The sequence below is a fragment of the Paramacrobiotus metropolitanus genome, unplaced genomic scaffold (assembly GCF_019649055.1).
Source record: "Paramacrobiotus metropolitanus isolate TYO unplaced genomic scaffold, Prichtersi_v1.0 Parri_scaffold0000040, whole genome shotgun sequence".
NCBI lineage: Eukaryota > Metazoa > Tardigrada > Eutardigrada > Parachela > Macrobiotidae > Paramacrobiotus > Paramacrobiotus metropolitanus.
The window spans coordinates 1,120,431-1,140,164 of NW_026570260.1; the positions used below are offsets into that span (position 1 = coordinate 1,120,431).

General features: G+C 45.4%; 6 protein-coding genes across 6 annotated transcripts; 5 read left to right on the forward strand and 1 right to left on the reverse strand.

Moving 5' to 3' along the window:
- Positions 1-35: 35 nt before the first annotated feature.
- LOC129590534 (uncharacterized) lies at positions 36-2,631 on the forward strand. The gene is made up of 2 exons (XM_055485811.1): positions 36-383; positions 806-2,631. Exons 1-2 carry the CDS (start codon positions 306-308, stop codon positions 2,477-2,479), a joined length of 1,752 nt encoding a protein of 583 aa, XP_055341786.1. The 5' UTR covers positions 36-305; the 3' UTR covers positions 2,480-2,631.
- Positions 2,632-2,818: 187 nt separating this feature from the next.
- On the forward strand, positions 2,819-5,099 carry LOC129590394 (uncharacterized). Its single transcript, XM_055485597.1, has 2 exons — positions 2,819-3,512; positions 3,568-5,099. The coding sequence occupies exons 1-2, from the start codon at positions 3,089-3,091 to the stop codon at positions 5,082-5,084; spliced, it is 1,941 nt and encodes a 646-aa protein (XP_055341572.1). The 5' UTR covers positions 2,819-3,088; the 3' UTR covers positions 5,085-5,099.
- Positions 5,100-5,852: 753 nt separating this feature from the next.
- LOC129590335 (peptidase M20 domain-containing protein 2-like) lies at positions 5,853-8,130 on the forward strand. Its single transcript, XM_055485501.1, has 5 exons — positions 5,853-6,387; positions 6,654-6,803; positions 6,947-7,235; positions 7,305-7,403; positions 7,462-8,130. Exons 1-5 carry the CDS (start codon positions 5,983-5,985, stop codon positions 7,914-7,916), a joined length of 1,398 nt encoding a protein of 465 aa, XP_055341476.1. The 5' UTR covers positions 5,853-5,982; the 3' UTR covers positions 7,917-8,130.
- LOC129590336 (testis-specific serine/threonine-protein kinase 1-like) lies at positions 8,125-10,198 on the forward strand. Its single transcript, XM_055485502.1, has 5 exons — positions 8,125-8,660; positions 8,719-8,802; positions 8,898-9,043; positions 9,098-9,513; positions 9,596-10,198. The coding sequence occupies exons 1-5, from the start codon at positions 8,325-8,327 to the stop codon at positions 10,006-10,008; spliced, it is 1,395 nt and encodes a 464-aa protein (XP_055341477.1). The 5' UTR covers positions 8,125-8,324; the 3' UTR covers positions 10,009-10,198.
- Positions 10,199-10,982: 784 nt separating this feature from the next.
- LOC129590499 (trichohyalin-like) lies at positions 10,983-13,512 on the forward strand. Its single transcript, XM_055485763.1, has 4 exons — positions 10,983-11,295; positions 11,484-11,927; positions 11,993-12,301; positions 12,357-13,512. The coding sequence occupies exons 1-4, from the start codon at positions 11,224-11,226 to the stop codon at positions 12,942-12,944; spliced, it is 1,413 nt and encodes a 470-aa protein (XP_055341738.1). The 5' UTR covers positions 10,983-11,223; the 3' UTR covers positions 12,945-13,512.
- Positions 13,513-13,884: 372 nt separating this feature from the next.
- On the reverse strand, positions 13,885-19,080 carry LOC129590603 (purine nucleoside phosphorylase-like). The gene is made up of 8 exons (XM_055485921.1): positions 18,230-19,080; positions 16,428-16,597; positions 15,817-15,920; positions 15,652-15,719; positions 15,100-15,207; positions 14,829-15,019; positions 14,500-14,548; positions 13,885-14,431 (listed from the first exon to the last, which is right to left on the reverse strand). Exons 1-8 carry the CDS (start codon positions 18,292-18,294, stop codon positions 14,278-14,280), a joined length of 909 nt encoding a protein of 302 aa, XP_055341896.1. The 5' UTR covers positions 18,295-19,080; the 3' UTR covers positions 13,885-14,277.
- Positions 19,081-19,734: the final 654 nt, after the last annotated feature.

Consider the following 19,734-nt stretch of genomic DNA (forward strand, 5'->3'; position numbering starts at 1 on the left):
TCTAAAATAACCACGAAACAAGTAAAGGTGTAAACAAGTAAACTGTAAGTACTTGAGCGCCTTATCGTCTGTTTATACACTGCGGCTGATTTATGCGAACCCTTTGCTTTTTTTTCTGGTCGAAATGTGGTAGTTGACAGTTCAGCCTGCATCACCAAAAAAATTCATTTACTGATTTTTAGCGCGTAATAAAATACTAATATTGCTTAATATTGCGATTTACGTGTGACATAACTATGGCACCGGATGCTAAAAATCTGATAGTCGTGGCCGCACGAAAATGTTAGCCCTGTGATTATCATGCAATGCATTTTTCGGATATACAAGACCGTTTGGCCATATGGACTTCTCGCTCATCTGAAAGCCGTTTAATAAAGTACATCGTGAGTTGCGCAATAGGTACAAGTAGTAGCATTTACAACTTACAAGTACTTCGAGGAACCCGTTATTATGGTACATGCTTTAAGCTATAAATTTGATTTCAAAATATTTGATTTTGAACACTGCCGTTTTGCCACAGCTTCTGATGCAAAGAAATTTTATTTTAAAAATTCTGCGATGCAGCTAAGCACGTTTTGACGGTTAGTACTTTTATAATTTTCAAATAAATCCGGGTTAGGCGTAATGGACTGATATGTAAATGTAGGACTGATAAATGCCTTTCGTTTTCACTTTAGCCTGAGCTTCTGCAGAAGCGTGTGCGCTTAAAAGTCGTCGTTTGGTGGCATATGCCAAAGAAATCTCGTTGTAGGTGTCTACTCTACTGCCGACAGTTGAATAAATAAACGCTCTGCTGTACTTGTAGCGCACCAATCCCGTTCATCCCTTCGACCGTCGCGCCTGCGGGGTGTACGTGCTGAACCACCTGCACACCAACCACTTAACCACCGCCAGCCTCCTCCTCATCGCCTCCATCGCCTACTTTGCTTCGTTAGCCAGCGATTCGACCACTTTCTCGCGCTTGGATATTGTCTTCTTCCCATGTATCGCCTTTCTCATCGGCCTACTTATCCTGTGGCGCAATGTGTGGACTTACAGTCTGGTGCTCAACTACCCGGCCTTCCGCTACGAGTACTACATCGGCCAGCAGATCATTTCTGTCGGACCCATCACGGACGCCTTCATCCGGCTAAAACTGCTCTTTGCCGGGGAGGAAGATATGTTCTACAAGATTGTCGTGGGGGCTTCGCATGCACCCGAACTGGATTTGACTAGGCTCAGTGCCAACGGACCGTTGTACCGCGAAGTGGCCCGTCGTCTGGCGCGGACACTGGACTTGAATTACTTCGATGTGATGGATTTATCGCATTTACATGAATGCCGGCACGCCACGTCCCGGCATCTGCGCACTGTTATGAGAATGCCGGTTAACATGGAATCCATGGTTAGTGAAGATGTCGAGCGAAGACATTTAACGAGCAGTCTGGATCGGTTGATGTGCCATGAGCAGAATCCACTGGAATGCGCCGCTCAGACCGAAGCTTGTAATTGGCCGTTCTGGAGCGCCAACCATCCAAATCTGGGCGTGCCAGTGGAAACCGTACGGAGATTCCGGGAGGAAAAGCAGACTAGAGAGACCTGGGCGTGGCGGGTGAGAAACACCGGCCAAAAGGTTAGAAATTCCTTGCGCGCTGTAAAGATCGGGTTACTAGGCAAGGACGTGGCGTCCGCCCAACGGGATGCGGAGATCGGCCATCATATCGAATACGAGCTGACCGAAATCGAAAAAGCCCAGCTAATCCGGGAACTTCGAGATGTGGAACGAGATATTCGGATGCTCAAGTACTCGCGGTGGTTATTAAGACTGAAGACTAATACCCTTTGCAGAAAAGAAGCCCTCTCGGTGGAACAGCGTGAAATCATGCAGCTAGTGGCGCGATTCATGGTACTGCGGAACACCCTGCGGACGTTCGGTCAGAGCGTTCCCGGGATTACAGCTGAGCTTGGGTTTATCTGGATGTACACTGCGCATTCCGAGTATTCCAAATTCTACCACAGGGCGATGCAAGACACTGACCCAGGGTGTGGCGTATTGTGTAGAAAAGGAATACGGGTACACCCGGTAAAGGTCACACCCTCTGGGCGAGAAGTTAAAATCAAACAGGGTATTTGCACTTGCTGCAATGGTGGTGGTGAGGTGCACAATGCACTTGTACGCCAAGAAGCGACCCGGTCAGTTGACAATACATCAGAAGTCAGAGATCGCGGTACCGCGGCAAACTCTGAAGCGTCCGCCAGAATAACGGAAAAGCCGTTCCTGCTTTCTGAATCGATTGTAACAGAGGGCATTGCTTCTACGCCAAAATCGCAAGATACTGCAGAAGCCGGAGCAACGAATATAGTCGTGATTACGGAGGGGGAAATCGTTGAGAGACCTGTTAGTGAAGTGGCTTCGACGGTAGTACGTAACGACTTTGAAGAGACTACGGAGAAGCCCTCTGGACCTGATGACAACAAGCCACCCGATAAGAGCAACTAGACAACGCTTTTTAATTTTTTAACCGCATGAACTGATCCAGTAATTGTGTGATAATGACATCTGCCACATATAAATCCGACGCCACTAATTAAGCAAAAGATCAAGAGTCAGGACGATTATGAATCAATTGGAAAATAAAGTTAACGAACAGAGTGCATACTGTCGTACGTAAATAGCTCTCAAAAAATGCCAAAAAATTCATAGACTGTCCGCGTAGTTTAAGTTAAATAGTCCAGTTGTTGTTGTTGTTATTAAATAATCCAGTAAGTAGTCGAAGAACTGGAAGCTGCGACTAGAACATGTTCTCATGGTTACGTAATTCAAGGGAAGGTATGCCAAAGTCAGCAAAACGTTAGCACTTTGTTTCTCAAGCGTATTGGTTGTACAATCATAGAAGCAATTAACTGAATTTTCCCCAGATCGAGCGCTCCGTCATATTCCTTAAAGTTCATCAGTTCACAAATATCCATGTCAAATACAATCTCTGAATTTTTATCGCTTTTATTAGTAATTCTCTGGTTTTAGCTTCATTAAGCTGTTGCTGATGGGACGAATTGGGATCGCAGTTGCCATAAACACATAACGATTGCTGCGTTTGTTTAACCCCCGATGAGTGCTCGCGGCCACTCCACCGACCGCTCCAGCACCTATTCCTCCACAGCGGCCTCCGGCTCAACCGTCCGCAGCCGTCACCAGTACTCCTCGCCTCTCCGCGCCCACGAAGCCAACCAGAAACTTAATGACTTGGCCAATGCGGCCTCATCTAATTCCTTCTACGATTCTCGGTCCTCCGTAGTGGAGACGCCGCATCTATCAGTGGTTGACAGTAGCCCTTTCTTCTGTCCCCAACGTCCGCCCTATGGGAAGCGTTACGAAAGTGAGCTGGATCTGGAACTGCGGACCAATGCAGGCTCGTCAACGCGGGCCGGCAGTATCAGCGAGGATGATGACTTCTTCACCCCGACGGCGGAATTTCTCCCGATACCACCCACGGGAAAGGCGGTGGAGAGCCGACCAGCGGTGTCCGCGGCAGGTGCGCAAGACATTTTGTGGTCAGTAACTTGCATCCATCATGTTCTACGTTGCAGCACCTGTGGCTCGGCCAAAAACGCCTACCTTGGACCCTGCTGAAATCAAAGAGCCCCCTCTAGAATCACTTCTCCACTACCGCCCCACCTCCTCATCGCAGGTCAACGATCCACCCTCGAACTCCACTTTCCGTGACGGTGGCTCCTCTTTTTGCACTTCCAGTCAGCGATCTGGCCACAGTGCTCAGACATACCTGCGCTCACTAGCGGAGACGGCGCGCAGCCAGCGGAAACTCCTAGAGAAGGAACAACAGGCTGCCGCCTCGGAGATTGCCAGTGTTGTTTCGCAGGGTACCTCACCCAGTATCCCGGCGGTCAGCGACTCCTACATCCACCGCAATGACTACGTAACCAAGCCCCGGTGGGGACTGAGTGCAGAAGAACTGGCCAAAAATGCCCAGCAGAATCTCAACCACTCAGCCGAGTTCACCCCGGACGCCGAGCAGATTCGCAAGCAACACATCGCGCGGAACCCTTATGTGCGGAATTCGATGATGATACCACACGCCTCTAAAATGAGCAACGTGGATACTCAGACATTAGACACTACGGATAGTCGGGTGTCGGCGTTCGTGACGTCGACCCTCGGGCATCATATGGACAAGCTGAGCATGGACAAGGTGTTCAATGATCCGAGTTTCCGGGGGATATGTTCGCAGTATAATAAGGAGACGAAAAAGCCGCCAACTACGGTCCGCAGTGCTCCTTCCGTGCGGAAGAGCCTCGCGCCTCGGACAGTGGCCAGATCGGAGCTAGAATCAAAAAACTCTGATCGGTCGGTTGTTCCATCCAAAACTCCTCCACGACAGATGATGACAAAATTCGACCCGGACGCCATCTGCGACCAGATCCCGGCCAGCTTGGCGATCTTGGACGCCGAGATTTTGTCGCTCCTAACCGCCGACGTCCTAAAGAGCAACCCTTTGCTGGCAAAACTCCACAGCGCCTGTTTCCGGCCGCGCACCAACGGCAGCGTCGAATGCCTCTCCATGATGGATCTCGGTCTGGAGAAGAAAGACCACGAATTCCTCACTGCCAACTGGATGCAGTTGGCCCACATGACAGAATGCTGCCAGCAGGTATACAGCCTGATCAGTCTCAGCGGCTGCGCCGATGGCCAGTTCCTGCAGAACATTATGGCCTTCCTCCGGCATGCCGTCGCTCAGGGCTTGGAGCTGGCCATCCTGCTGGTGCGAACGGCGACCTTTGTGGTGGTGCGAGACGGGGATCCCGTAGATTTGCTAAACTATGTGCACCATCTGCGCCAGCTGTCGGAGGCGTTGAGTAGTAATACGGAGTTCATTGAGACGGTGCGGGTAGCGCTAAATGAGAACTTTGCCGCCATCCCTATGGTGGTGTCGGGGATACGGTTGGATGCGGCCGCGTCGTCACTGTTTGATTTGTCCAGCAATAAGAATACCGGGAACATGTGTCCGGCGGTGGTGTCGACGCATAAAATTGTACGGTCGTGTAGTCGATTGACACAACGCACAAATACACGCCAATGCAGACGTTAACATTAATTTACGATATAATTACTTATATTATACTTGTAAACATCGTTAGCGGCACGGCCAAAGCAAATACAACTCTCAATAGTGCGAGTAGGTAATCGTATTCTAGTAGGTAATCGTAAACATGTCAGCAGCTTCCAGTATGTGCCATAAGCTACGAGTACTTCTATGGAATATAGCATCCCCATAAAATTAATAAGTACCGTTTCACCGCACACAAGCGACATTATGTCGGTGAAATGCGTACTGCGCACAGTAATAAAAGCATTTTCCAAGTGTCAACCTTTGTATCGGTAATCAATCGTGCGCCGGAGTTTACACAACTAACAACACATTCTGCAGGGCCTAGACTCCAACTCTGACTCTGATTCTGACCACTCAAACTCTGACTCTGACTACTCAAAGTCTGACTCTGACCGCTCAAAGTCTGACTCTGACTCTGAGGGTTTCTTAGGTTTCTTAATAGGTTTCTTAGGTTTCTTAGGTTTCTTAGGTTTCTTAGGTTTCTCAGCTTTCTTAGGTTTCTTAGGTTTCTCAGGTTTCTTAGGTTTCTCAAGTTATTCTTAGGTTATTCAGTCAGAGTCAGAGTCAGAGTTTAGACAGTCAGAGTCAGACTTTGAGTAGTCAGAGTCAGAGTTTGAGCGGTCAGAGTCTGAGTCAGAGTCAGAGCTTGAGCGCGGGCCATTCTGCAGTACAGTACAGTACATTCATCAAGTCTGTAATATTGGGTTAACCGATAACATGCCGCATGCCGGCACCGATAAGACAACCGTGTTAACATGCTTCTCACAAACATCAAATCGCGCTGTCAGAACTTTCTCACACTTTCCACCACTCCGTTTTCCTTACCGTTTAATGCTTTCGTAATTTTGAGCAGTGAGTTAAAATAATTCGACAAAAAATGTCGGCTAGCTCTCCCACTGCCGACCAGTTCGAATCGGCCGTCCAGCAGTCCCTACAGGCGCACTTTAACGATCTCAGTGCCATCAGCCAGGAGATATGGAGCCACCCGGAGACCGGCTACCAGGAGCACCACGCAGTGCAACAGCTGACTGACTACATGGAGAAGATCGGCTACCAAGTAACACGAAAATTCTGTGACATTGAGACGTCCTTCCTGGGCGAGTACCAGACGCCGGGCTTCGATGCCGCCAAGCACCCTACGGTGGCGGTGCTGTGCGAGTACGACGCGCTGCCGGATATTGGGCACGGATGCGGGCATAACCTGATCGCCATCGTCGGGCTGGGAGCCTTCCTGGCGGCGGCGGAAGTGCTGAAAGCAGCCGGCAGCGCAGCGCAAGGCAGGGTACGAAATCATCGATAGCAAAGTTCGAAATACCTATTCCGAGCGGCACATGTACTGCCGCGTTTTATGTACAAATTTACGCACGCGCATAAGCTTCTACCAATGTACGTACCACATAAGTGCATAGTAATAGGACGTCGAAGCGGAGTTTGAAAAATAAATCCCGCTCGTACTTCACAATGACGGTTATATAGACGAGAATACTTCATTATCTTCCACTGAAACAATAATCCAATCGAAACCGGCTATTTTTTTAAATAACACAGATCGTCTGCATGGGTGCACCGGCGGAAGAGCTGGGAGGCGGCAAGGTGCTGTTATTGGAATCCGGAGCATTCAAAGGTGTTGACTACGCCTTGATGAGTCATCCAGCGCCGGTGGATGTACTAGAACCCAGCATTTTGAGCATTGACCACGTAAGCAAAAACTCTTCAACACGGAGCATGGTTGATGTATTGTAATACAGTACTCGTATGCAAACTCCAGTTTTTGTTTTTTTCCACTTATGGTATAAAACTGTGGGCATTATTTCTGTATTCAAAAATACACGTATTCACAGTGCCAGGCGGAGTTTTACGGCAAAGCCGCTCACGCCTCCTGCGGTCCGTGGGAAGGGGTCAACGCTCTGGACGCGGTCATCGCCGCATACAACAATGTGTCTATGCTGCGGCAACAGCTGAAACCCGGTCACCAGATCCACATGATCATTAAAAACGGTGGCGCGAAGCCCAACATTATCCCGGAATACACCAAGGCCGAGATCTACATCCGGGCACCGACCAGCGCTGATGTTGACGAACTTCGCACCCGTGTGGCGGCCTGTATGCACGCTGGCGCAGAAGCCACCGGTTAGCTAACATAAGAAATATTATTTATTTCACTAGCTTACGTGTAACTGGCTGTTTGTGATTTTGCAGGGTGCCGGGTGGAATGTGGATTGAATGACCTAAGCTACTCTGGTTTAATGAGCAACCAGAAGCTGCTGTCTATCTACAAGCACTTTGGCGAGAAAAACGGTAACCTAATTCAGAAACGGGATGGGCAGTATGTACATTTAACTTAAACTCTTCTCAGGCATGCGCTTCATGATTTTGCCACCGGGCGCCTACGGCTCTACGGACATGGGCAATGTTTCCACCACAATCCCTAGCATCCACCCCGGCTTCTGCATCGGCGATCCGCACTGCACCATGATCCACACCCGCGAGTTCCGTGACAGTGTCGGCAAACCGGTAGCTAATCATTTTGCCATGAAGTCAGCGGCCGCGCTGGCTCTCACCGCGCTGGAGCTGTTCAGTAATCCGGATTTCCGAAAAGATGTGCAGACAGAATTCGATCAGCGCCGGCCCGTGTTCATGGGAAAAGCGGCTACCGAGGGCACGGATATGACCGACAGCGTGGACGGTACGCTGCAGCTGCCCTCTGGCTTCAATCCAGACCGGCGTCGATCCAGCCGGCAGTTTTTGATCGACATGGGGCTGCTGAAGCCGTCGTTACTGGAACAAAAGCGGGACAGCATTCAAGAATGAAGATGCCATTTCCAGATATTCAGCCATTTTTAGTCGGTTTTGTTTTTATTCAGATATTTGTCGCCGATAAATAAATAAATTCGAAATTACTTCATATTGGTATACGCAGACATAATAGTTTTTAGTTTCTAAATATATTCTGACAATTATTGCGTCTTGGAAACAGGGCACAATATTTCGTTAAGGACGAAAATAACAAGAATGAACAAGCAGCTTTTATTGCGTTTAAGCCCTGTCGTAGGCTGATTTTTCTAGCAGTATAGATGATTAATAGTAATACTTTCATACTTTGCTGTACTAACTTTCCCCATAACAAATGCCAACGCGGCCGTCACACCTAAAGTTAACAAAATAGCCCAACCCAGCCGGCCCGCTGGTCTGCCTGCGACCAGTGCGCCGGCCCCGCCCATGGCCAGGACCGAAAACTCTGCCCAGGACAACGAGGATCCCACCCCCAACGATGACGCCTTGACGGCTGCGCCCTCACCCGTTTCGTCACAGCACTCTTTTCAGGACCTCGTGGTGCGCCGGAAGAGCGAGAAGGGACGGGATGGAAAGATCACCAAGCGTCTTACGGTCGCGGGCTATGAGGTGCACCTGCAGAGGATCCTGGGCAAAGGGTCATACGGGAAGGTCTATCTAGGTACACGGATTGGATGTAGTACCCGTTTTGCTTGTAAAACGATGAATATCGCTGCGGCCCCAGCGAATTTTGTCAATAAATTCCTGCCCCGGGAACTCGAAGTATGGTTATGCTGCGGGCAAATGCGTGAATCTTTTGAAAACCAAGTGCTTGTTTTAGGTAATGGCACGTCTGAGTCATCCGAATATTGTTCGTGTCTACACATACGTAAAGCATCGTCACATGTTTTACCTCTTTATGGATGTAGGTTCGCTATCCGTGCAAAAAGTTGTGCGATTGATTCGTGACATGTTCACAAATTCGTCAAAACTCGTGAGAAAAGTAAAACTGTGTTGCAGTATTGCGCAAATGGCGATCTTTTGAAGTACCTGCAAAAGAAAGCCAGCAACGAAGAACGACTTAGCGAAAGCGAAGCTTGTGACAAATTTGTGCAGATCCTGATGGGAATTCAGTATCTTCATCAGCAGGATATTGCCCACCGTGAGTAAGTTCTTACTTCAGCCTTAAGCAACGTAAGTTCAACGGCCACTCAATACAGTCTCAAATGCGAGAACATCTTGATTGACGGCGCCACACTGAAGATCGCCGACTTCGGCTTCGCCCGCTTCGTCGCTGACTCTGCCCCTCGGCGCTCCAGCGGTCATATTGGGGGATTGTCCATCGAAGAGTTCCGCAATTCGGAGGTGTCGGTAATGCAGACCAGTGACCCCAATGACTCACCGCGCTCTAGCAATGCCGGTGCCTTTCACTCACAACTGGCGTTGTTGGATCAGCTGAAAGCCGGTGAGAAGAAACGACGCCGCAAGCAGTCAGGAGAGTACGCTGCGGTTAAATCCACGTCCTTTTGTGGGTCCGTGGCGTACGCTGCCCCGGAAGTGGTCGCGGGGGAAAAGTATGAGCCGAAGATCAGTGATATGTGGTCGTGCGGGGTCATCTTGTATATTTTAATGATGGGTAAAACTAAAAACTTATTCATTATGGATACCGATTAATGAGTGCAAAAATAGCGCTTACATTGCTGATGACCTTTGATCAGGTAAAATGCCTTTTGACGACAGTCATCCCAAGAAGATGCTGCGTCGACAGCGCGCCAAACGTTATTTGGAAAAAATTCAAAATATTCTCCCCGAAACCGCTATCCATTTGATCGAGTGCCTACTAAATCCCAAGATCGCAGAACGGTTTACTGTGGAGGAAGCTATCGTACACCCATTGATCCGCAGTACGTACCGCGCCAAGTTGAAGCAGTTAATTGGGCATGAGAAGAGACAGTCTCGTGCCAGTCGCGGTCGTTTGCCGCGGACTGGTAGCGATGTGAGCGGTGCCAGCAGCACGGACAACAGCATGCACAGTCAGGAATCCGAAAGCTCCCTTCATTCCGCGGCATCCACGACGTCAGTGAATTCCGTGACATCTGGGGTGAATCTGCGATTACGCCGGCCAGTGTAATTTCTAGGGTCATGTCTAATTATTGATAGATTATATATGAATAATGAGTGCAAAAATAACGATCCAAGCGTAGGTGTAAGTAGGTATACTTCTATGGATATTGCAATGAACCGTCAGTTATATCGTATCAGTTTTACTGTGCTATATTTGTGCGAGCTGACGGGACTAATAAACTACAGAATGCTTCAAATTTTCCTATATCTAAGAGAGTTGCGCCATACAAAATTTACAGGGTACTGAAACAAACACCAGCGTCTCCAGTTTGGCACACCGACAATTTTCTGACAGACAAATTGTTTACCCGACAATTTGTTGAAGCGACAACCCGATAATCGTCAGGTTGCTGAACGAATAGACTACCCTACTACGAATAGTATGTAGCTCGTGAACACCGGCATTTTGTTGGCAACATTCTGATGAGATAAAAAAAAACATAAAAAAAGGCACAAGAAATCATATAAAAACATAAGAAACCGAAGTAAAGTTACGAAAATGCGCTGAAAAACCTAAGAAAAATACTATGAAAGTGTGTAAGTAGATGCACTTCGAAACATAAACAATCTAAGAAGTTTAACACAATCCAAAGACCTAAGAAAAACATTAGGAAAGCTAAGAAACCTAAAAACCCGATCAATACGGTAAACAGTCGGGAGTGAAATTGTAAAAGGGGAATTGTCGGCCAGTACGGTAACCTCTCTCAATTCAATCTGGTATGATCCATTCGAAGTTGGGTTAGAAGTGCCTGAATTTTTCGTGTGACCGGTACTGTTTTTTTCCATATCGAGTGAGACACGTTCGGTTGGGTATTGCATAGTGCTCTTTCTTAGATGCTGACCAATTCTTCTGCCCTTCAGCAGAAATGATAATGCTTAATAGTTGCGTGAATGACGCTTTTGACATTGGCAACTGCAATTTGCAAACCTTCGTTTTCCATAAATTCGCTCCTTTTTTTGCCAGAATAATGTGCGGCTAATTGCTATTGCTACATGCTTAATACAGAAGTTACCTTGACGATACCAGTATTAGTTAATTTTCGTTCTTGGAACCATGGTCTTGCGCTATAAGCACAATATTTTTTGCAACAACAACAACTGTAATCTCATTAACTCACTCTTTCGCTAAGAAATTAGAGCGATAGCTCCCATCACTTATAAGTTATAGCTACCGTTCTGCGACAAAATCGCAAGAGTTATTTTGGTTAATGTGCACCGAGAGATGATCCTACCGACAGATATTCAAAAATCGAACAACTTTATGAAATGGGTGGACGAAATCCACAAAATGCAGGTAAGATTACGCCGAAGAAAAAGAGATTTCTGAAACTATGATTGAAAAAGTTTTATTCATAGTTTAAAAAATAATAATAATTCGTTCCTTCGGGAATGCAGTTATAATTCGTTCCTTTGGGAATGCAGTTATTTAATAACTGGACTCCCAACGGAACAAACGCAGCATTATGTGCTTATTGGTGACAGGAAGCCATCAGACAGTCACATGATGCCGAGAACGAGCGCAACAAGGAAGTTCTCCGTCAGCGCGATCTGCAGCATTGTCGTAATGTCAATCACGCCCGCCTAGCGGATGCTAGCAATGAACTGCGCGAGCTGAAAAAATCCTTAACGGCCATCGAAGCGCAGCACACCAATTTGGCCTATGTGCGCGCGAACGAAAGGGCACGCTTTAACAGCCGCTTGAAAGAACTGCAACAAGGAGCGCAGACGCGCGCCCTGGATGATGCAGACACCAGCGCAATCAACACTGAATTCACCAACCAAAAACGAGCACAACAGCAGCTACGCGAAGCATATAACAAGCAGCTCGCGGACAAACACCACGAAAAGCACCTGCAATTCCTGGCTCTGGAAGAAGAGCGCAGATTCATTGATGACTGCATCAAAGCAGAACAGAAGAAAGCTTTGGTTAGTGCGGACCGCACGACATCGTTGTAGTGACGGTTGTTTGAATATTCTTTAGATCCCGGTAGGAAAAGGAATACAAGCAGATTCTGGATAAGCAACGTTGGCAGAGTGTTATCGATGATTTCAAAGCGGAGCGAAAAAGCACGCAGGATGCGCACAAAGAGTTACTCCGTAAAGAAGACGACAAGATTGCCGCGATTACTAAGCAATACAAGCAACGCGCGGAGTCTCATAAGGAAGCTCTGTTAGCGAGGGAAAAGGTCATCGATGCGATGCGAAAGAAACTGGCGCAGCAGATGAAGGAAAAAGAGCAGCACGATCAAGAGCGCCAAGAGATCGAAGAAGAGCTCCGATTAGCCGAAAGCGAAGAAGAAGTAAGTGTCATTCGGTGTTGGTGGTCTCACGACACGCTTATGGCCCTTCTTCTAGAGGCAGAGGCAGGTGCGATTGGAGAAGGCCAAGCGCGCCTTCGAGAAGAATCAAATGTCAGCCGCCCTAAGAGCCTCGTTGGAAAAGAAGCAGACGTTAGAAGATAACAAGCGGAAAGAGTGGCAGGAATACTCGGACATTCTCAAGTCGCAGGCGGAGGAAGCCGCGGATAAGGAACGCCGGTTGAACGCGTGGCGCGCTGAGAAAGCCAACGAGGCACAACGAGAATGGGAATCCGCGTTAGCGCATAAACAGCGCCGACAATCTGCAGCAAAGGCAGATAGCCTAAATTGGCGTATGAAGGAAGAACAAGACACCAAATTCTGGCAGGATTTCGTCGATTTGGAACGGAAAGAGCTGCTGAAAGAGAAGTGGACCAAACTGAAGGATTTTGTTAACGGGTACGACAAGTTCCCCAAGAAAAAAGACAACGTACTATTTCAGTCTCTGACGGAGTCCGAATCTGGGACGCCTTCGCAAGAGCATGTGCTTGCGCAAATGGAGCCGCCAGAAGACACTCACTACAGCGTGTACAGGAATATGCTGGATGCCCGGGTTTCAGAAGCATTCGGCATTGGGGCAAAATGAGTTTTGGAGATTTTTAAAAAGAAACTTGCAAGTCTTTATTACTGACCTTTAATTTCTTCCGTTTTTATAGTATTACACTACTGCATCATCTTTTTGAACACACTACAATGGACGACGAAATTTACTTTACCTCGGAACCGGTTTTGCGGCTTTAGCTTTTAGACAGAGAACAGAGAGAACACGGTTGCCGCGCTTACTGCTCAGTAAGCGGATATAGCGACGGATATGCGGCGCTCATTCATCGTATGCGCTGTAAGCCGACAGCGGCTAACGGTCCGGGGTAAAGTAAATTTTGTCGTCCATTGTGTGTTCAACAAGTCTAGCAGCAAGCCGGTAAATCATATATGAGCATTTCTTGGGTTCGTCAGCAAGTTCCCCTGAAATGGACAGCACTCACATATATTAAGGAAATTTCAGGAAATCAATTATATTAAGTACTTGGTTAACAATACTGTAATGGGAGCCAAAACCCTTGAGAGGGAGACACGAGTGCAGCGCAATCGAGATACTAGTGGACTTCCGCATAGACTTTGATAACTGTAAAATTATTTCGCATGAAATACCGGGGTCTGTATCTCTTTAGCCAGTAACAAAATCGGTCCCCACAACACTTGAACGAAATATCTCCACATTTATTTTTTAGGCGAAGTTATCTCCAGATGAAACCAAAAAGTGCTTTTAATTAAGGAAACTGGCCATGATTAGCTTCACACTGATATGACGCTGGTATCTGTTCTAAACCGAAAATCTTTTTCAACCGGCAAACATCCTGGCGGCGTTCGCTTAGGAAACATCTCTCAATAAGTTATTGTTGCAATTAAGCTTTACATAATATTGCGGAATAAGGAAGCACTGGAAGCAGCTTCATAGAAAACATGCATATGGAAGCAGAGTAACAAATATTTTAAAACGAATTTTTTTTCCTGAGTATCAACTCTCTCTGGAGTATGGAAATCGTATGATCGGACTTATTGTAGGACACATTTCACAGTTATATAAACGCGCTTAAACTCAGGACAACAACCTGCTAGGAATTCCATCTTTTTTTCATTAGAGCTTGCGTTCATCAGAATCAAGTAAATGCTAAATGACCGTGGGATCGCCCTTCCGGCGTATTTGTGATTTTGTGTTTTCGACCGACGCAGAACCCGTTTAACATATTATGAATAAATTATTTAAAGAACATCCAAATGAGTCAGTCATGCGCACGATGAAAACCTCTGCTCAACAAAGATCAAACCAAAAATAATTCTTCAAACATTATCTACACCGCATCTCTTCACAGGAATGAAATGGCCAGCAGGCGACCGAAAAGGCGACTACAAAGGGAGATTCAGGCGGTAATCTTGTCGACGATGCCGCTAACGAGATTCTGCAGGTCTTTGGCACGCTGCAGACCAATGGCCAGCACCTCGTGATGGTTGGCCGTTTCGTCCGAGTGCTCGTCCTGCACGACTAGATTGCTGATTAGGGACATGCCGAGCACACTGCACGCAACACAACATTCATGAGTCACAGGAAACTTCTGCTGTAATCAACTGGTCAAAATACTTACTGCATGCCGCAATGACGCGCCACAATCACTTCCGAAACAGTGGACATTCCTACAACACGTCCATTTATTTATATCACAAAACAGAATTTATATAAAAAACTCCTACTAAAACTGCATATTAAAAGTTATAAAATTATAAGAACTACAGTACAGCTATAGTAAACCAAAAAGTACGAAATACTGAAATACAGGAGTTTGATTTGTACGAGATGACAATCATGACATTTGTTGAGAAAGTAGGAAAATGAGAGTAAGAATAAGAGAATGACGAGCAACAAAAACAAATGGACGACTAGCACGTTTAACGACGAATTTCTTGCTCAGCATACCGACGGCGTCAGAGCCCACCGCCCGCAGCATCCTGGCCTCGGCCGACGTCTCGAAATTGGGGCCCCCGACCATGGCGTAGACGCCCTCCTTGAAGTAGTCCCCGTATCCCTGCTCTTCGGCCACTTCCTTGGCGATCTTGCGCAGCTTCTTGTCATAGGCATTGCTCATGGGAGGAAATCGCGGACCCCAACTACAAACACGCGTAAAAAATTTCGAATACCAGACACTAGTTAGCAACGGTGGAAGCGTGGCTGTAGAAGTTAGCCGTACCGTTCATCGTTCACGCCACACAGCGGATTGACGCCGGCAAATCCAGCGAAGTTGATGTGATCCTTGATCAGCATAATATCACCCACTGCGTAGGATGGATTCAGGCCACTAATGCAAATACTTTTAATTCATCATCAAGACCAAGGAAGACGAGGCTAAATATACTGCAGTACTGCATTAATACAATACTACACAAACCAGTAATGAATCAAACAGTGCATATCAAAGTAAAAGAAATAGCTGATTTAATTATGAGTAATTCTCAATAGTCGTTAACCATCAGCTAGCGAAAACTAAAATGGTCAAAACAAAAACACCGTTTAATTGTCTGCAGTAGCAATAGTCAATATTCCATTTTAACAAATGTATCGCGAATGCCAAAAATCAACCAACAATATATGAACTTTGGTTTTGCACTCAAATCCACAACCAACAATGTTCATGGAGAATATGAAGCGTTACAACACAGGCCTTTAAAAGTCGCTCTACTACGCAACCAAATAACGGAGGACATTACGAGTAATAAATTAATAAGCAATGCTAACTGCTTACCCGGCTGCGTTGGTGACGATCAGTGTATCCACGCCGAGGAGTTTGAAAATGCGAATAGGGAATGTAATCTGCAAGTAAACAAGAATCGTATAAGTTGTTGCGGGTTACATAATCGATATAGTCTAAACGACGATAAAAGCCGATGGAGCCATCGATCGGCCTCACCTTCCATAAGGGATAACCTTCGTAGCTGTGGAAGCGGCCCTGCATACAGACGACTGGAACAGCCCCAATTAATCCGAACACCAGACGTCCCGCGTGACCAAACACTGGTGGGCAGAAGAGTGTATCATAAATTTATGTACAATTAACAGCATTATTTACGCACTGAGCATGTTAACTCGAATCAGTTGCTCATGCAAACATTTTACGAAATTCCGTTTTGCGCAAGAACGAAAGAGATATATTCTGTTCTACCACTGAATTCCAAAACGCATTTTATTTTCAATTGAAAAAACTTTCACGACATCTCCATATGTGAAAATATACAATTGCTGTACTAACAAGTTTGAAAAAAGTACAAATGCGATAATTTAAATGCCAAACCTATTCTTTAAGTAAACTGCTGTCTTAAATATGATTTTTGCGCATATTTCAGCAAAAATATTCTGCGCAATATACGTAATGCTTGTTAAATGTTACTGAACTTTGCAAGTGCTATACGAGCATTCGAGTACGTATATATCACTATATATGCACTATGCACCACTGATTGACTCGGGGGAGTCACATTTACACCAAATATAAATATAAAATACTCATTTTCAGTAACGGACCTGTGCTAACAGGGAAATTGGGAATGCTTTCGTACTCCAGTACGTCCGCCTCGTCCAGCGTGTTAGCCAGCCCGCCCAAACCGGATCCGCAGATAATGGCCACTCTGGGGCGGTGCTTTGTGCGCTCGCGAAGGTGGTTGGCAGTGATCTCGTACTCTTCATATGCCAGACTGCAAAGTCGAGCAAACGTCAAGTGAATACATGTATAAATAGTAGAATATCAAAGTATGTAATGTAAAATTATAATTCCAGATTTCAGCCAAATAAAGCGTCTACGAATAAATTATGTATTTCATGGAATTTTTTTCAAGAACACGGTGTATTTATACGTCCTACATTTTACTACTCCGTCAGCCTTCGTAGATATGCCGCATATTTTTTCGGTTCTCAAAAATATCATGCATCGTTATAAAGCTTAAATTGTGGCTCTGTGCACAAACGCCAACTAAAATACTTAACACTATGCATTTACAAATAAAACGAAATTACTTAATAGCTTTCGCCGTTTTCGAAAATTATAATTCGCTAATTTGCTATTCCTCAACTTCAGTTTCAAAGAGTTATCGTCACTCTTTCCGAGCGCCGCTCAAACTTTTCCGGCTTCATAACCTGCTAGAAAAAACTGTGATCCTGATCTAATTATCTTTACATCCTGGTTTCGCTTAATTGTGAGACAGTGACAGTTCAGTAGAAAACACTTGATAAGATGCAGAATAAAGTACGTATTTGTATTTCCCACTACTTCTATAAGGACATGTATTTTTTCTTACTGTATAATTACGAGTGTATCAATAATTAATTATGATGCATACGAGTATTCTTCATTACTGACATTACAGTATTGTACTTGAGAACTCGAAACAAAAATTCACGTGATGCCCTTGACAGTCTCGATCAGATAATTGCTGATCAGCGATGAATCATCACCGGGTTCAGCAAAATGTTGACAATTTAACCGTAATAAGCTAAAAGCCAAGTCCTGATCTGACATCGCAGAAATTTTACGGTAAAATTGACCGCATGACGTACATAGGGCGTCAGCCGGAAATTTGCTGATCGTCTGTCGTCATACTCGTGCAAAAATACCTCTATGAGCAAAGAAGTTTGAGCGCAAAACTATTTAAATTTTAAATGAAAACAATGCATGCTGCATAACATAAGGATTATTCACAACTTTTGCGCAGAAAAAATCGAGTACAACAATTATTAATCATCAAAAAACGAAAACTTCGATAAAATAACACAGCCCAAAATAAATAAAATGTTTGTAAATTTGCTTTCTGCAGCAGATTTCAAGATGGACACCCTGTAAAAGAAGCAAAGAGATACAAACACCAGAAAAGGCAGTTAAAGTTACCTTAAATCGGTAAAGATTATTTCACAGCCAACCACAGGAAATTGTTTATAACAGTATGAATCACCATGCGAATACTCTGCCTGCACAATAAAACGGCTAAGCAAACCAGTTCCGGCATAATATTTCTACCAATAATGCTACGCTTGTTGCTAGAAAGATGAATTACTATTCAGCTGCAACGTTTACAGATACATGATTAATTAAGTACCTCATCAGTCAGTTGTCTACGACGATCGCAAACACGGGGCGCAAACAAAAAACGGGAAAAGGCTAAATACCACCACGAAAATACAACATTTTCGATTATTTCATGAACCAAAAAGAATCTGAAATTTCCTCAAAATCTTAGGAAAGCTGATTACATAGATATGTAAACTGTAAAATCATAGTTATTAAATTTAATTTAGACATAGTGATTGCACAATTTAATTTACTGAGTGCCTACCTGTTCGTGGTTTTTTGGTTACTCGTCCGGTTTTCTCCTTTCTTCTCTAATAGCTGCAATGACATGCTGATGCGATGCCAACCCCGAAAGGAAGAAAATTCACCGTACAAAACTGCACTGGACTCGAAAAGAACGATTCTTATCCCAGGAAACCTCTTGGGAACCACGCTAGTAGAATTAAAAACCGAAGACAAGACTCACAACACAACAGGAGCGAAAACCAATAAGCTTAACGCTGCTTCGATCCGACAAGTCACAAAACAAGCAAAGTCTTACGGAACTTAGTCAGGATGAGGAAACCGATCAATACCGCATCACGCGTACTGGATTCCGATAATATCATAAAAGATGCAGAAAACATAAAATTGAAAGAACCTCGCACAGGGTTTAAATAATGGTTGGGAATTCCGAGTGGAGAACTGCGGATTATTGATCAATAAAGTGAATAAGCGCGCTGTCGGACGTCATCGCATGTTTAGCAAACTTGGCTCAATCGGAAAAACAGCGGAAGTTGACGAGCGCTCCACCCACATCGCTACCAGCCTCTACAGCCGGCCAATCACGCTTGATGATGCAAGCGGATATCGAGTTGCAGCAGATGGGGTAGTTTATGCCGATTTTATTTTACGCCGCTGCTTAGTCTAGATCCCTGTTTTAGAATATAAACACGTGCAACGCTTACAGGGAAAAGCTTAAGAGCGCGTAAAATTTTAAGAAGGAGATCGCTTCGCATCGGCAAAATCTCTGTTGGATCCATAACACGTTATTTGCACACACGGATTTCTTGATCATGCGCCTCATTTACCTTTTTTGACACGATTTACACGAAATCCCGCTTGTTTTAAGAATAAAGATTTTTCGCGCACCGTGTCTTCGTAGGGTTTCCGTTACATAGTAAAAATTTTAAGATAGATTATCATGCTGGTGCTCTGCCAGAATTACAGTACTTACTTTACAACTGTAATGGTATAATATTATTAACAATTTAGCGCGATTTTGATTTTTATCGCGAAATTGCAACTCCGGAAAATTATGAGACCATTCTCACGGTGCGCTGTTCACATACTTTGTTAGTTTGTTCGCATCACATCGCGGTATATAATTTCTCTGTTTGGGTTGCAATGATCTCTTTGATCACGAGTGTCGACGATTCCATTCATATCGTCCATGACATTTCGGCATGCAGCATTCAGGTGCATCCATTGACGCAGCATCGCATTGTAGCGCCGTTTATCGTTGGTTACATTTGCCGGCCCATTACACCGTCGAGCTAGTGCGGAAACCGGCCCGCCCGGTTATAAATACGGTGCTTGTTTGCACTGTGCAGTTTTGGCCTGCATTTTCTCTTCTGTTTGCTGTACAACACCATGCACATCTCCGGCGGCATATTACTTCAAGCAGTTTATCTTTATGAACATAACAACTTGAAATAATAGCCGCTCCACAGGTGCGCTCGCCCGTACAAGGTCAACAATGACAGCAAACAGCAACAGGTGACTTCCATT